We start from the raw sequence: 17,756 nt of genomic DNA on the forward strand, positions 1-17,756 counted from the left end.
ACACTCAAGCATCACCAAACCATAGAAATAAAGAGTTGTGTAACATAAAAATTGAAGGGCATATAAAACATAGATATTTATTCTACAAAACGAATGTCAATTTACGGATACATTTCTTGAATTCAGGAAAAAAATATATGAAGGGGCCAAACCTCCGGACAGTTCATCGCTATTAATTAAATACGGAGATGACTCCTTTGAAATTTAGGAAACAGGATAAAGTTACGCCCTAGTTCGAAAATATTAGTCTAAGCTGGTCAAAAATTTGCCAATTTAATTGCAGGTAGATTCTGATACTGTGTACAATGTTATCAACACCTGCAACATGCGTACATTGGGAAACGGCATTGAAATTTAAAATAATTACCACCAGATTCGCACTTGCAAAAAAAATCAACGAGGGCGGCTGGTACATGCAAACATGATCAACATCCCCAACCCCCCTTCCATTAAAAAAGACGGAAGGAAATATATGTGGCACTTTCTTGTATAGAACAATATAAATTATATAAAGGTTCTATTGAAGCGCAATCAAAGTGCAATACGACGATACATCCAAAAAAAATGTGTAAATACATTTGTAAGAGACTACGTTTTCGGTGGATTTTTCCAGATCAGTAGAGAATACCACATTAACCATGACATGAATGCCGCTCCAATCGCCGATCAAACAAGAAGACTGCCAGTTTCTATCACACATGGAAACTACAAAAGTTGTGCTTGGACGTGCTTGAACGTCTGAATAATCATAACACCAGATAAAAAAAATTGATGGGTTAAAAGTATGATTTATACAAATAATTTACAACCCGATACAATGTGTACTCTAAAAAGCAGTTACATAACAAGTTTTTATACGCCATAGGACAGATATTAGACTAGCTCCTAGACTATGATATATCATTTTACATTTTTATGATTAAATGTAGTGAACTGAGCCAGTCTATATCCTATGTCCAATATCATAGTCTAGTACAATCCGAAAATTCACAAACCTAATTTTAGGTTTGTTATCAATCAATGTCAAGAACTGACCACAGTCTAACTGATAGAGATCAGTGGTTTACTGCCACATGTTTATGTAACTTTCTGATACCATCTAGTAGCTGGGATTTACAACTGCAGGGGTCAGCTGAGTTGAAATTTTATCAGAAATGAATTTCATTTCTCTGTACTTGAAGTTAGATTGGAAAATCTGAAAGATACACATTTCCTATGGCTTGTCATAAAATGGACATATGGAATTAAATTGTAATTGAACAATAAAAGAGTAGAACAGATGTGTTCCCCCAATCCCGAACTGGTAGCGGAAAAGTTAGCTTTAAGGCCTTTATTTTTTTATTTTTCGGTTTACGGAACCGCCGCTGACAAAATCCCGTTTTCAGAAAAAATATATAATTGAAAAATCTAGATTTTTTTATTCCTTCCGCTGCATTTTTTTTGACGGCCGAAAACAAAAAATAGCGGGCCCCAACAACAATAATAAAATTGTAACATGCTCTGGTGTAGTACGTATCTGCAGCAGTACTGATCAATCAATGCCGCTGTTTGTCTTACCGAGTTGTAATAACGTTTTTGAAAATTTGCGATATTTGTATTAAAACTTTGAACGTTAAAAGACGGAATGCACATATAATATAGTGGTATCACCTCTTGGTGCATTAATGAATATCCAGGTTCAAGGGCTGAATAAATGCATATTAAAGTGTTGTATTTGAAGGACAGTGAAACACAAGTACAGACACATAAATCTGCAATCTTGCAATGAGATTACATACCTCTTCCTTTGTTAGACAGAGGTCTATATTTTTCTGAAAGACCTCTTTGAACAAAAGAATTCTCGTGCAGAGGTCTAGTTGTTCTGACCCAGACCTGCGCACGTGAAAAAAGTGACGAAACAGCATCTATTGAACACATAAATGTGCTTCAATAACTTGTTTTTTATGGTGATTTTATCACGATTGCTCATGATTTCCTAATAAAACAGTCAGTGTTAAATTAACGGATTTTCAAGAAAAGCGTGCATAATTTTATTAACATTTCTTGTTTTTAAATACACCTTACATGTATACACAATTAAAAATAGAAAAAAAAATCCTAATTTCCACATAAAGCCGCAAAAGATGAGAGGGAAATATTTGTATGTGAAATGAAAATGTGGTGAGGAATGCCAAGGAAATACATCCGGCAAATAGTTGAGAATGTTACTAAGAAACAAATAATTTTTTTAGTCAAGTTCAGTTTAACAGAAAACGAATGTTTTAAGTGTACATAATAAATGTATGTTAAGTTGATCCTGACTTATGAAATTATTTTGAACGAAATTATAATTACAGTTTTTGGCTTAATTAGCTTTTAGAACAACTTCATATGTTGATAAATATTCATGGAAGGTTTAAATTTGTTTTATGTTTTAGGTGGAAGGGCGAGAGGGGGGTGGGGAGGGGGGGGGGGGAGCGGTCCGGGTGAGGGTACAAAACTTCACATTTTGATAATAAATACTGATGGAAAAAATGAAAAAAAAAATGGGATGAGGTGCATGATCGGGGTGGTGGAGGTGACTGGTTGGAGGAGCAAGATGGGGAGAGTGTACAACTTTGTATGCTGATAAATGTTCATGGAACGTTTAAGGTTAAAAAATGAAGGAAAAAAAAAGGAAATTGTGGGGCAGGGAGGGGGACGAGGTGTGACCAGGGCGGTGGAGTGACCGAACTTCACATGTTGATCAAAAATGTTTATGGGAAAAATTGAAAGAAGTGTAATGAAATTTTACCAACTGGTTAGTTTGTTATGTACAAATATGTGGATTTTTAAACAGTTAAAGAGCAATAACTCTGAAGTTGCTAAAATATGTTATGAAACAGAAATTTCCAAATTTATAGTATCCTATATAGTTAACACTAGAATCTACAAAGGGCCCTAAGGGTGTTATTTGGGCAGTCTGATTGAAACCTGACGGACCCCATTTCCCTGTAGTGGTGAACATGTATAATATGAAGTTTTATTTAAATTTTCCAAACCACTTCCTAGATATGGCTCCGGACGGACGGATTTGTGTGAACTTTGTCAAATTATATCAAGTTTCTTCATGGACGCTTTCAGTAAAAGGTTTTTTAAAACAGTTTTGACAATGTCTTTTGGTGTTTTTTGACCAAAATGTGCATAATTTTCTCTAAAAAAAATAAAGTATTTTTACTTTTCTGAGGTTTCATGTTGTCTATGAGTATCGATGTACTGACTGGGTAGGCAGACGATTATTATCTTGCATAAACTTTTCAGGTAATAGTTCATAGGGTAACATACCTTTCCGGCCTTACATGTACCATTTTTCCACTTTCTACACCTATATAAACTAAAGTACGACAGCGATTATCACGCCATAACTTTACGAATAAACGTAATTTTCTAAAAGTAACATTAATTCCTTACATCCTGTGTCAGGAAAATCTTTCTGTCTTCAAGTTCATTATATAGATCTAATGCCTGGTCAGAGTCGTAACCGCTGGACATTTTGAGACGAAATGGCGGTATGTAAGTCGCGCTCTCGGTGTTCACAAGAAGCCCGTGCGCAGGTCTTTCCTACAGAGAAAGACCTCGTACTCGGTCGATATCCTATACATATTCGGACAGAATGCTTTCATTTCTTCTTATCCTGTATTCTGTTAAATAGAAGGTATATTGCGTTTCTGAATATAATGCAGGTGTCACATTCATTGGAGGAATTTTAGCTTTAAAAATCTGTATATAAAATTATACATGAAAGCACATTTTTTACATCAAAATTGGTATTTCTGCAGAAGATAGAAAAGTCTCAAAATTAGAAATAATTTAAGCTTATAATTCTTGAAAGTTTCTTATTTGTGCAAATTTCGCATGTTGTAACTATATTCTTTAGTTTACTCCAGTTAGTTATCTACTACTTTACAAATCAAGAAAAATTTGTATAATCTTTAGTAAAGATTAGCAGAGCCATATGTTTTAAAATAAAAATTTATTGATTTGTGAAAAATATAATGTTAAATAGAGACATTTGGTTTCAAAATGTTTATGGTGTTGAAAAGATAACTCTACATATTAACATTCAATTACATATCTCTTATTGATCGCCGATGAGGCCGCGATCATATTGAATAGGACAAGTATATGCGCGATGGGGAAAATATTTCATGATTGACCTGTGAATTCTTTACTTGTGGGTAATACAGGTCTCATAAGCGTAAATACGACTAGCTTGTACTGATTATAAAACATACCGTACGATTTGTTGTGAATTAACTGTTGTTGTATTTTTTGTAGTTCAACTGCCACCCTTGTTTAAGAGCAACATTTAAAAAACACGTTTTTTTTTCATCCTCAAGTAATAAGTAAGTAGACTCGCCCAGTTTAATCAATCTAGACGCATAATCTAACTGTATAGAGAGCGCCTACCCCCCCCCCCCCCCCCCCACACTTCCCCCGCATTTACATTCGGAACATTTTCACGCGTTTCGGGCTTTATCGTATGTTTAACATGGGATTTTTGAACCGTCCAAAGATGTTGGTAATGTTTGTCTCATTGTTTATTTTTTTTTTAATAAAAATGTTACTGCTTTCATTGTCTACCACTTTTTTTCCACCCTTGCCTGAAAAAAACAGTAATGAGTAAAACAGAAAGCATGATATGTCACCATGCGCGGATCCAGAGGGGGGGGGGTGGAGGGGATTCTGTCCCAGAATGCAGAAAATGAAGTGCTAAATTTCAAAATTTCCAGGATGGGGGGGGGTGGAGGGGGGGGGGGCAGGGGATCGGACCCCCTCTGAGAAAATTGGCTGTGTCCGTGCATGGTCACTATACCTGTCCAGTACTGGACATTATGGTAATCGCTTCTTTCCTGCACAAATGACAATTTCGCAACTTCTGTCCGGTTTGTACAAATTTCTGGCCGCGATAAACCATTTGCTTGTAAGGTACATGCATTGGTTCAATTAATCGCCAGTTTTTTGCTATTTAGTTGATAATAGTATAGTTTCATTCATTGAAGGCTTGTTCAATTTACCAAATACTTCATTTTAACTTCAAAAATGGTTAATACTCTAAATACAAGTCAGCATTTGATATTTGGCATAAAATATATAGCATTAGGAAGTTAACATTATACCTCCGCCCTTTCGTTTGAAAAATGCCACGTGCCAAATGCAAAATATTTAATGCCAAATGCTAAATCTTAAACATTGAGTCATAATTGTCAAATGCGATGGCAAAGCAGTACTATTGAAGGGCGGTGCGCCATGCTAATTGCCAAATGCTAATTGACAAATAATTTAATAAAATAATAGCATTTAGCATTAAATAATTGGTATTTAGCATTAAGTAATTGGCACTTAGCACTAAAATTAACATTCGGCAATTAGCATGGCACACCGGCCCTCCATACAAAGCTGAATGCTTACATGTATTGTCCGATGTTGGCATGACATGGAAGAACATGGAAGAACATGCAATTGCTTGAAATCAGATTCGTAAGATATGATGCAGATCTTTTTTTCATAAAATCAATGGCCAATTAGCATTGTCTTTCAACAATAAATATTAGATATTTGAAATTTTCGCATTTATTATGAGAGAGAGAATATTGTGTCTAGCTATTAGCATTAGATATCTGGTGCACCAGCCTTCCATATATGCATCGACCTTCAATAGCTTTATTTATCAATCTTTGTTAAGAAAATAAAACATCTTTGTTGTTTGGTGCTGCAGTGACTGCAGTACGGTGCTTGGTCACTAAATATAAATCATATTTGCCGACACTTGTGTTTCTTTAAATTTTGGTACAGCTTTCTCTAAGTTTGTCTATATGCATGAGTTTAGACTGCTCTGTACAAAAATGTCTGTGAAATTCCTACAGAAACTATTAACTGGCTTTCCAATGGGACAACAAGTCTTGGTTTTATTAACAGCTTTGAACAGTTTTATATGGAAGGAATCTTCTTTTTTGCCACATATTACACAAAACATTTTCTTTATCGTTTGAATAAACTTGAACTCAACATATCTTTTAAAGTATGCATTTTGATAATGACATGCTGTAAGAAACTTTTAAAATCCATTCTTCAGTTTCAGAATTTCACTAATTAGAATAATCCTTTAAGTAAAATAAACATATTATTGTTAATAAATATATTTGCAAGAGGACCCATCAAGATTTCAAAAGTAGCAAAATGGTTTATTCTAAATTAGAATGGTTCTTCAGTTATCACCATTAAAATCAGTTAGGTAAACAGATTTATGATTAGCAGCATAACACTTGACCACTAGCATGATGTACCAAATTATCAACGGGTAATCTAATAGCCATAGGTGTCAATCATCTCTCTGAGAGCATTTTGGATTGTACTAGACTGATAATTTCAACACCATTCCTCTGTGAAAATCTCTAAAATAGACTGGCTTTTGTTTCTATGAAATTGAATTCGTCAAAAAAGGGAAAAATGTAGAAATATATTTATTATCAGTCTAGTGGCTAGTCTAGACAGATATAAATGGCTTAAAACTCAATTCGGAATACCATCCGCTAACGGAGAATTATAGATATACCACGACGAATTATAGAATGGCTTTCTATTAAAAAAAGCTAAAGGCGATACCATAAGCTTCAGAGGGTGATTGTTTTTCATCTTCTTTATACTATTTGTGTATTCTTCACGTGTCGCAATATCTGTAAACAAATGAAATTAATCATATAAGGGCTAACGAATTCAACACATACACATGCATATAAATGCTTAAGAAAAATTAGCATTAATAGGCTTTCAGACAGGTAGTAAAAGATATCCAATGCAAATATTTGACTAAAATATTTTTTCTAGGCATTTACTTTATATGTAAAAAATCATCATAAAATAAATTTATCTTGTCTACACTTTAAACTAACTGTGTTTTTAGAGCTAGTTCACATCTAAATGTCATGCATATGAGTCATTTGTTCATAAACTTCTTTTTTTATTGGTAGTACACGCTTAGCTACAATATTCATGTATTAATTGTATTTTCAAACCTAACACACAATCATAATAAATTATGTATACATACTTATTAGATACTATGAAGTAATTTAATTGTTCTATTTGTTGATAGAAAATAGGGTATTGTATACCATAAAAAGCTATTTTGAATTTGAGTACAACTTATTCTATTCACAGATTAAAAATCACGCATTTTACGTACACTGTAAAATGTCAAAACAAGACACCAGCATCACATATGTGAATGCGGATATGCATAAACACTTTTGCATATCTCAGTTAATTGTATGATTTCCAGTATTGTAAGCGTATATCTTAGCGTATTTGAGAAAAATAACAACATAAATTGTACATATTTTGGCACAGAATGTGTATAACTAAAAGATCTTGGATGAGTAACACACCGTAAGAGTGTAAACATGTTTGACCTAGTGACCTAGTTTTTGACACCACATGACCCAGTTTCAAACTCGTTTGAGATTTCAGATTAAGTTTCATGAAGACTGGAGCAAAAATGTGGCCTCTAGAGTGTTAACAAGATTTTCCTTCAATTTTGCCTAGTGACCTAGTTTTTTACCCAACCTGACCCGATTCTTAACCCGTCCGATATTTCATGGCGACAAATATTCTGATCAATTTTTATTGGACCAAATATGTGGCCTCTTGAGTGTAAACAAACGTTGTCTTTGAATTGACCTAGTGACCTAATTGTTGACCCCACATGATCCAGATTAGAACTCGTCCAAGAATTTATAAAAAACAAACATTCTGACAAAGTTTCTTGAAGACAGAAGCAAAAAAAGTGACCTCTACAGTGTAAACAAGCTTTTCTTTTGATTTGACCTAGCGACCAAGTTTTTGATCCCACGTAACCCAGATTCAAAATATTCTAAGACTGCATAATAACAAACATTCTCGCTAAGTTTTATGAAGATTAAATACAAAATGTGGCCCCTAGAGTGTAAACAAGCTTTGTCTTTGATTTGAACTGGTGACCTAGTTTTTGACCTAACGTGACCCAGATAAAAACTCATCTGAGATTTTATGGGAACAAATATTCTGATCAAGTTTCATGCACATCAAATGAAAAATGCAGCCCCTATTGCATACACAAGGCTTTTCCTTGATTTGACCAGGTGACCTAATTTCTTACCCCAGATGACTCGTATTCGATCTTACCCTAGATTTCATCAAGCAGATCATTCTGATTAAATTTCATGAATATTCAGTCAAAAATGCAGCCCCTATTGCACACAAACAGTTTTTCTTTGATTTGACCGAGTGACCTATTTTTTCCCCCAGATGACGCATATTCAAATTTAACTTAGATTTCATTAAGACAAACATTCTGATTATTTCTGATGAGTCTCAAACTTAAAATGTGGTCTCTAGAGTGTAAACAAGAATTTCCTTTCATCTGACCTTGTGAATTAGTTTTTTTATCCCAAATAACCCAGTTTCAAGCTTGTCCTAAAGATCATCAAGGTAAACATTCTGACCAAGTTTCATGAAGATAGGGTCATAAATGTGGCCTCTAGAGTGTTAATAGGCTTTTCCTTCGATTTGAGCGGGTGACCTAGTTTTTGACCCTACATTGCCCAGTTTCAAACTGAGCATAGCAATCATCAAGACAAACATCTGTCCAGAGGTTTCTAACTTGATCATCTGAGTACCCTGATGACACCGATGAAATTTCAAATCGGTCATGTCAGAAGTTACTGAGAAATATCTATTCAAATTAAAATAAAGGGAGGTTATTTGTCAACCATTCACTCCAGAGTTGTCTACCCTGACTGTCTGGGTCCACTTGATCACATAAATGAAATTTGGAACCAATCATGCAAATAGTTACCAAAATATGTTCATTTTAATTAAAGACATAGGGAGGTAATTTGAAATAAAACCAGTCCAGAGTTATCTACCCCGATAATCTGAGACCACCTGAAGACATATACTTGAACTTTCAAATCAATCACATACACATGATTAGTACCGATAAAGAAAGAAAAATGCAAAACAATGTGAAAAAGTAGCAATTTCTGTAAATTAAGGGCACATAACTCTGGTCCTACTAAACTGATTTAGCTCTTGAAACTCATCCAAGATCTTTTAGTTATACACATTCTGTGTAAATATTATTTGGAATGGTGAAGAAATGAATTTGCTTGAATGTAAACAAGGGAAAATATTGCAATTTCTGTAAAATCAAGGGCGAGTAACTCTAGTGCTAATGGCCAGATTTCACTCATAATCGAACTCATCTGAGATCTTATGCTCATACACATTTTGTATAAATATGATTTGGATTGCTGAAGGAATGAAATGTGTTATAGTGTAAACAAGGTAAAATATAGGGATTTTTGCGAAATCAGGGGCCCATACCTCTGGTCCTGCTTATCTGATTTTGTTCAAAATTAAAGTCGTCCAAAATCTTATGGAAATACATATACTTTGTAAATATGTGTTGGATTGGTGAAAAAATGAAGGTGCTAGAGTGTAAACAACGTAAAATATAGTAATTTTGTATATCAAGGGCCCATAACTCTGGTCCTACCAGTCCAATTTTGCTCATAGTCGAACTCATCCAAGATCTTGAGATCATACACATTTTAGGTAAATATAGTTAGGATTGGTGAAGAAATAAAGATGCTAGAGTGTAAACAAGGTGAGACATAGCAAATTTTGTCAATCAAGGGCACATAACTCTTGTCGTACCAACCCGATCTTACTAATAATCTAACACATTTAAGATCTTGACGTCATACACATTTTCTATAAATATGATTAGAATTAGTGAAGAAATGAAGATTCTAGAGTGTGAACAAAGGGCACATAACTCTTGTTCTACCATCCCGATTTCGCTAATAATCTAATTTAAACAAGATCTTAAAGTCATACACATTCTATATAAATATGATTAGGATTGGTGAAAAAATGAAGATTCTAGAGTGTAAACAAAGTGAAATATAGCAAATTTTGTCAATCAAGGGCATATAACTTTGGACATACTGATCCGATCTAGCTCATGATCAAACTCATCCGAGGTCTTGTGACCAAAAACATTGTGACCAAGTTTGTTAAGATTGCTTCAAAACTGTGGATGCTAGAGTGTAAATAAACTAAATGTGAACGGACGGACGACGGACATTCATCGATCATTATAGCTCATCATGAGCCTTCGGCTTAGGTGAGCAAAAAATTCAAATGCATACATCCTAATCTGAAAAAATAAAGCCCCTGTCATTTCATTTAGTAAATATATCGACATTTTGTTTGCATCACACATCCAAATGGTTTAACAAAATTACTAAATAGGTCAAACTATAATTTCAATACCAAGATTGACGTGGACGTCTGTATATCATCTACCTTATTTGAGAAAAATGAGACAAAAAGAACAAGAGACTGAACTATAGCCAGACAATACAAATTCCCCTTCTACAGTTTTGAGAAATTGTCCTAAAATTCAATTGCAATATAAATTATTTTTTACCGTCACTTAACCTACGGCCCTAGGCATTGCATGCGATAAATTGCCTTGTTCTGGTGAATGTTTTCCTCTTATTATTAGAATTAAAAAAAATAACGGACAGATACCTAGTGACATAAACATTTTAAACTCTAACTGTTAACTTGACCTTTGATTCTTGTACTCGACAGATTGTATTCCCCCTAGCACACACGCCACAAAACTATTCTTTAACTTTTGCTTCCTTTTCGTGTGACCTATAACTATATATATTTCCCAACTTTGTGAAGCTCTTGTTTTGTCTTCTATGCTTTCAAAATTTTTTCTTATGTATTAAATTAAGTATCATATTAGAGGTGGGTGCCTTGTTTCGGCTGTAACTGTTGTCCGTACAGTTGATTCAGAAGTGTTATTATGTTTAGGTTCTAAAGGAACATTGAATCAGCTAGTCCATTGAATTTTTCTCCTACTTTCGGTTGTACAATTAATTACCTCATGCAGCCACATTTTGACAAAATCTGCTATCAGTTTGCCTTCTATTCCTAGTCTTAATATAAAAGTGTAATGATCTAACAGTAAGACATTGGAGTATTTCATGCAGATCTCCACATTATGACGTTATTACCTATTTTGAATATAACCATGTTGCGCATTTTACATACTTTTGATACTTTTATATAAATTTACAAACCCACCTCTCAGCCGACAGTGTTCCCAGGTAAGCAAGTAATCATCATGGTCCGGTGGCCAGTCTTTCAGTAAAAAAGTGTCGTCCAAGATTTCGTAATGGAAAGTTATCTTATTCCATCTGCTTGTTATACATTTATCCATGACATCTTTTGCAATCTCTAATGCAATGAAAGTACATTTTGTTATAGGTGAGTAAAATATACAAACAGTAAGTGCAGAAAAGCAAATGTTGCATTACGTTGCATTACAATTCTCACGAAACAATATAGACGGAAGCTGATTAACATATTTTTTCAACATTGATAAAATGTATAACAAATATTTTTCGCTATAGTAATTGACGACAGGCGTGTGTTCTACAGTTACATGTACCAATTGAAAATCAATCTGACCTTTGTTACCTGTATGAGAAATGTTTGTATAGTATAAATACATACTTTGACCTTCGATTATATTAGATATGATTATCTAGCTTTGGGATACTTCTATAACAAATGTTAATAAAGCATTGGCAGATACTCTTCCCTTGGGTAGCTTGGAAATGTGTATTTAATTAACTTTGGTAGATAATCGGTCCTAGAATATCTCTATTAGAAATGTTTATTTTACATTCAATTTGGTAGATAATCTATCCCGAAGTACCTCTGTTAGAAATGTTCATTTACAGTCCCGAAGAACCTCTATTGCAAATGCATGGCAAAAGAAAATTAGCAAATACCTGGCATCTTCTCAATAAGTCCTCGAAAAGGTGAACTGAAACTCCTTTTAGAATTGTTCCGAAGCAGTCGCAGCAAGCAGTAGAGATCGGTTTCCCGAACTATATACTTCACTATTTTCCTACAGTTTTAGTTAATTGTTAATGTTTTAGTTGAATTAAAACTATGTAACATTTGCAGATCAAGTAAACTAACCGGAACGATCGTAATTCATTTCTAATTTCCGCCATTTTAAGCTCGAAATACATTCGTAAAATAAATACATTTTGGCCTAATACACGTACTAATTGATACTTTAGCTATCAAAATAATATATTGTCAGTAGTCTGCAACTAAAATGTTCTTTTTAAGCTATCTACAAGCTTGAAATATCTTTTTTTTATAAAAATAAAGATATTGTGTGTAAATGTTAAGACCTGTACTTGCATTAAGCTATTCTAAATGTGTATTTATGTAGAATACATAGGATCGCTGTATTTTGTTAAGTAGGGGACTATTAGGAAAAAGCAGTAACAGTGAGTAGGAGAAGCACCTTTTCACAATGAAGTAGACCTTTCTTTCAAGAAATTTAATGGCCTAGGTGAGAGATGTCAGAAGCATAACTTTTATAAAGAAAAAAATGAAATATACATTTCTATATCTTTTTAATTCAAGCCATCCTTTTGCAATTCTTTTTTATAGAGTTTGGCAAAATGAAATAGTTTTTTCATGATAATATTACATTACGTTTTCTCCATTTTGTATCTAAGCAAATTGTAATTAAATATAACTATCACAATTCTTTTAATAGAATAAGCACAAATCATTACATTATTTTCTAATTAATTAATTAATGTGTAACAAATAGTTGTCAAAAAATTTTGAGTTAATAAAACATTTTTATTGGCAAATTTCTATTTATTATGGGGTGAAAAAGGCGTTAAAATAATTATCAGCAAATTCTATTGATTTAATATAACATTTGCCAATAAGTAAATTTATTAATTTACGGATAAAAGTGTGTAACAAATGCACCAAAATCTATCAGTTTCATAAAACATTTACAAAGGAGCAAATGTTACCACTTTAATAATCCATAACATTGTCAGATTTTTAAAATTGAAGTTTTTGATTGCTGCAGCATACTTTTAAATATAGTAAAATGCCAGTAGAGTAGTACCACTGTTTACATAAAAATTGTTGATACTATTATTTTCTAAAAAATAATTCATAACACAACAATCGAATAAACATTGGCTGATTTTTAATAATAGTATTTGTCTTTTATAGAGCTAGGTAAATGACATATAATAATATTTCATTTTTTCTTTTCTTGTAGCACAATGCTGGTTGATAATATCAAATACCTTGCATTTTCAACTGAAATCTCCTGGATTTTCAACTGAAATCTCCTGGAAAATTGTCAGGAAACTAGGCATGTGTGTGATAGATTAATTAAGAATTGGCTCTGCTGACAAACAATTACGTTACCATTACTTGTTTGTATATATTTTCAATATCATTTTTTTCTACAAGTTGAAATAGCTGCTATATCTTGATTTTATTAAAGCATCTAAAATCAGAATGATAATAAAGTTTCAAGAATTAAATTCTGCCTTACAATTTCATATCACTGAGGGGATTTTGACTAAGCATCGAGGGTTTTTTGACTACATATCGAGGGGTTTTTGACTACACATCGAGGGGGTTTTAACTACCCCATCATTTTTTCCAAGGGGATTATGACCACCCTGTCATTTTTATTGAGGGGATTTTGACCACCATGTCATTTTTCAGCAGAGGGGATTTTTATATACACTCCTGTAATTTTGCAAAATAAACGGAAACACATTTCATCTAAGTTCTCTAATGCAAGGTCTAGGTTCCGCTAGATGACGCTGCATTACGCCTTCTTGACCGTAACATGTTCTGTATTGCACTTATATCATATATAGTATTATTGCTGTGTCCTTTCAAATGAACATTTTCGTTATAAATGAAACACATTTTACCTTCTCTCTTCATTAATTTTATTCTTAGTATCAGCCCTTGTTATCTTCTCTAATGCAAGGTCTAAAACATTGAAGCCTTCTTTGTTAACTGATGTAGCCATATATATGTAGTAATTAGTTTCCGTCATTGTAGAAGGTATATTTCCCTTTCTCTTAACAGATTTCTGCCCGGGGCCACATTTTTTTTCAAGTATCTATATATAAAGAATATAATTATAGAGAACATTCATTGAATAAGATACACTTACGTTACTATGCCAGATAGGTATACATATGGCGAAATTCAAAACTTCGAACAATAAAATCAAGAGGTTAACGACGGGTCCTGTTATCAACCTATTATTCATATTTAGTATAAAGATTGTTTTCTTTCAAACATATCCAGTTTACATATGTATATCGACTACACAACTAGACATGTATGTGATAACAACATTAAAACACGCACGGACATCAATTTGACAGGCATTTTTATATAAGAAAATTTTAGCTGGAGTGAAATACTACAAGTAAAGATACTGAAAGATACTATGTGCTCTCCCGAAATGTACATACTAATACTTGTTGGCTAATATAGAAGAATATTTTTATACTTGTATGTAAATTTACTTTGAATACAACACAGAACTGAATTCTATAAGCACTACATTAAGGACACCATCTAAGTAATTATTCTTCTTTAGGACAACATTACCTCTCTTTGTGGTTAAAAATTTATGCCCATCGCCATATTTTTTCTCAATCGTCTATATATAAAGAATATAATCAGTAACGATACAAGTCACATTGGTTATACCAGATATATATATGGCGAAATTCAAACCTTCAAACAATAAAATCAAGTTGTTATCTTATTATTAATTTTTAATATAAAGTGTGTCTTCTTACAATTATATCCAGTTTACGTATATATGTCGGTTACACAACTAGTCATGTATCTGATAACGATTCCGAGAATATGCAGAGAATTAGACAGTATGACATTGGACTCAAAAATAAATAGAAGTTTTCACGATTCTTGTTGATAGAATAAGAAAGCGAGAAATCATTTAATTTATAACTCCCACGGATATAGAAAAAAATCAATTTACATCAATTTGGCACGCATCTTTATATGAGAAAACTTTAGCTGGAGTGAAATACTACAAGTAAAAATATTTAAAGATATTATTTAAAATGCTCTCCCGAAACGTACATATGTAATGTAAGGTATGTAAATTTGTCATGAACACTATACAGAACTAAATTCTATAAACGTTACATTAAAGACACCATCGTAGTAATCATTTTAGAATAAAATCGGAAAACATAGGAAAAATTGTAGACCAGTCGTCCTTGTTTATCGCATTTGTAACGTGATAAATAATAAAATCTTGGACATTATTGTGTTTTTCAGATCAGTTCTAGTCTTGCTAAGTTCATAAATATTTTTGGTTTAAAATAATTGTTTCTTGTTTTCGACCAAATCAAATTTGTTTTCTTTATTTTAAATACTACCAAAACTATTAAATCTAGTTTACGCTAAAAAAACAATATAATTCGACCAATTGTCTTTCGACCTAATTGCCCTTTTTTTCTTAAAAAAAAAAAACTACCAAAAATACGATTTAGATAAATCTAGCTTACCAATATGCAATGGATGACATATTACATTATTGGCATAATCAAACAGTGCCATTATGGCCATGTTTGAACACCTGCTATTGTGACTATAGTTTTACTATTTTCATGTTGAACCACATACAGTTAACGGCTAATTTTGCACTGTAGTTCAAATAGCAAGGGAGCGCGGCTCCTCCAGTTTTACAAAATGGCGGAAAAGATTAGAAAATGTTGAATGGGCTGTGGAGTTACAGCATTATCGGTATCTTATTTGAATTACTATTAAAAGATAGCTGGAACACACGTACCGTTGATGAGTGTGACGGGATGGCAATGTGACACGTTTAATCACTAAAATGCAAAAATAGAATGTTTTTTTAATGTTAGAAAACTACTTCTTCATCTCCAGCAATAGAGAGCAGTACACTTTTGCTATTATAATAGTAGCAACTAAAGTTCGTTCGATCCGTTTATGCGCAGAAAAACTCTTTTCTTCTTATACTATACGATAGTAGGCGTTCGAAGTAGCAAATAGCGGGTTATCTGATAAGGTCAGTATAAAATAATGCATATAACTTATTGCATAATCATGAAATTTCTCAAAGTAATTCAAGCAAACCCTTTTATGTTCATATCTATATAAAATCTAATGAAAACAACACCTCATAGGTGAAGCGAGCCTTACCTGCCGTGGTGGAAGAAGACGTTTGAATATATCAAAGTCTCGTGATGACCCACGCTCTACTGCATAATGTAGTGCAGTATTTCCGTCAACATCTCTGCCAAATAAGTATGTATAATTATGGCGGAAATGAGAGAATAACTTCATTAGTTTCTGAAGTGGTAATGTTTTTGATTATAATGTAAATAAGGTATGTTCTTTATTGTTTTTACTGCAAATAGTTTGATCAATATAGATAAATTTGTCAACAAAAGTTTTCATCTGAATTATGACTGAGATTGCTATTATATTTGGTTATTTGGTATCATGGAATCCATTTAGTTCTACTTTATGATTCCAGCTGTTGTTCTTTTTAAACTATTGCTAAGGGTGAGAGAAATATTTTACATTTCATTAGCTCAGTCAAGTCGGTTGTGCCTTTTTTTTGCAGTCTTCGTTTTATGCTTCCAAAGCATATTCTTATAAGCTTAAATTAGGCATAAAAAGCTTTCTCACTGTTCGATTTCAGCACCAGCTTCGAGCAACACATCGACAAAATCCGCTTCTCCTTTCCAGACAGCCCAATGCAATGCTGTTTTCAAATCTTTGCCCCTGAAATAAATATAAAGTCTTTTATTTCATCTCAGGTGGCAATCAAAATACATCGTCAGTTTTTTCTTGTAATGTTTCAATGCTTTTGATTTATAGCAGCAAGGGTACTTTAAATTGTTTCTTCTTTACCTTACTGACCAAACCCACGAATCTTTAATGTTATAATGAATTGATTTATAACGGCAATTTGCAAAATCAGAAAACAAGCTTATGTATTTTCAATGTTTAATGTAAAACACTGTGATGATTAATAAACAATGTTTTAAGAGTAGTAATTACTTACTGGAAATTCACATCTGCATCAGCTGACTTGACAAGCGTTTTCAATTGTTCTACATTTTGTATATTTTCTGGGCTTTCCTTCACAAAGTCAAAAACGCTGCTGAAATGGTGGAGAGGGAATCATTAATGCAGAGCATGCAAAACATTAAGGAAACATTATATGAAACGTCTTCAGCGAGATATATTTATATAAACTTCATCAGGAAATATTTCTTAGGCCGTTCACTTTTGTACATGTTAACTTGGTGCAAAGCTCTTCGCAATTCTGAAATCTTTTTTAAATCGCAGGTAAATGTAAAGCGATAGCAGACAGATTTCTTACATTACTCGTCAAAATAAGAATTGTAACAATAAACTTGTGGTTTAAATTAGCAAGTGTATTGCCAACCTCATACTCAGTGATCAAATGCACGGTTGAATGAAATAAAACACATATATCAGGTCATTCCAGTGTGTCAAGATGTAGCTTATACGTGTGCGAGGTCTCATGAGGCTTCCGTACATTTTTATATAATTTTTTTTGATACTTTCTTTGACTTGATTGAAAGTGAATATTTAACTGTTTGCATCACAAATAAAATATAAACCATATGGAATATTGGTTATGATTAAAATTAAGATTTGTAAAAAGAAGACACCTACTCAGTATCCGCAGCGTTTCGATTTTCGATCTGAAATAAAATACAGCATTAGTTCATATGAATATGATGTTTCAATAATGGTGCTGAAAA

At 33.0% G+C, this 17,756-nt stretch overlaps 2 protein-coding genes across 3 annotated transcripts in view; both read right to left on the reverse strand.

Moving 5' to 3' along the window:
- LOC123565757 (carbohydrate sulfotransferase 15-like) overlaps positions 1 to 17,756 on the reverse strand; it is a 245,009-nt gene that overhangs the window by 202,258 nt on the left and 24,995 nt on the right. The gene's annotated exons all lie outside the window — the stretch shown is intronic.
- Positions 1 to 17,756, reverse strand: part of LOC123554960 (transient receptor potential cation channel subfamily A member 1 homolog) — a 35,954-nt gene that overhangs the window by 17,923 nt on the left and 275 nt on the right. The window contains exons 2-9 of the mRNA XM_053548938.1: positions 17,668 to 17,696; positions 17,027 to 17,125; positions 16,648 to 16,743; positions 16,156 to 16,249; positions 13,869 to 14,062; positions 11,880 to 11,998; positions 11,167 to 11,319; positions 6,625 to 6,695 (exon numbers count right to left, since the gene is read on the reverse strand). Of these exons, the coding sequence (XP_053404913.1) occupies positions 6,625 to 6,695; positions 11,167 to 11,319; positions 11,880 to 11,998; positions 13,869 to 14,062; positions 16,156 to 16,249; positions 16,648 to 16,743; positions 17,027 to 17,125; positions 17,668 to 17,696 (855 nt within the window). The remainder of the gene's footprint in view (positions 1 to 6,624; positions 6,696 to 11,166; positions 11,320 to 11,879; positions 11,999 to 13,868; positions 14,063 to 16,155; positions 16,250 to 16,647; positions 16,744 to 17,026; positions 17,126 to 17,667; positions 17,697 to 17,756) is intronic.

This window comes from Mercenaria mercenaria, chromosome 7 (genome assembly GCF_021730395.1).
Source record: "Mercenaria mercenaria strain notata chromosome 7, MADL_Memer_1, whole genome shotgun sequence".
NCBI lineage: Eukaryota > Metazoa > Mollusca > Bivalvia > Venerida > Veneridae > Mercenaria > Mercenaria mercenaria.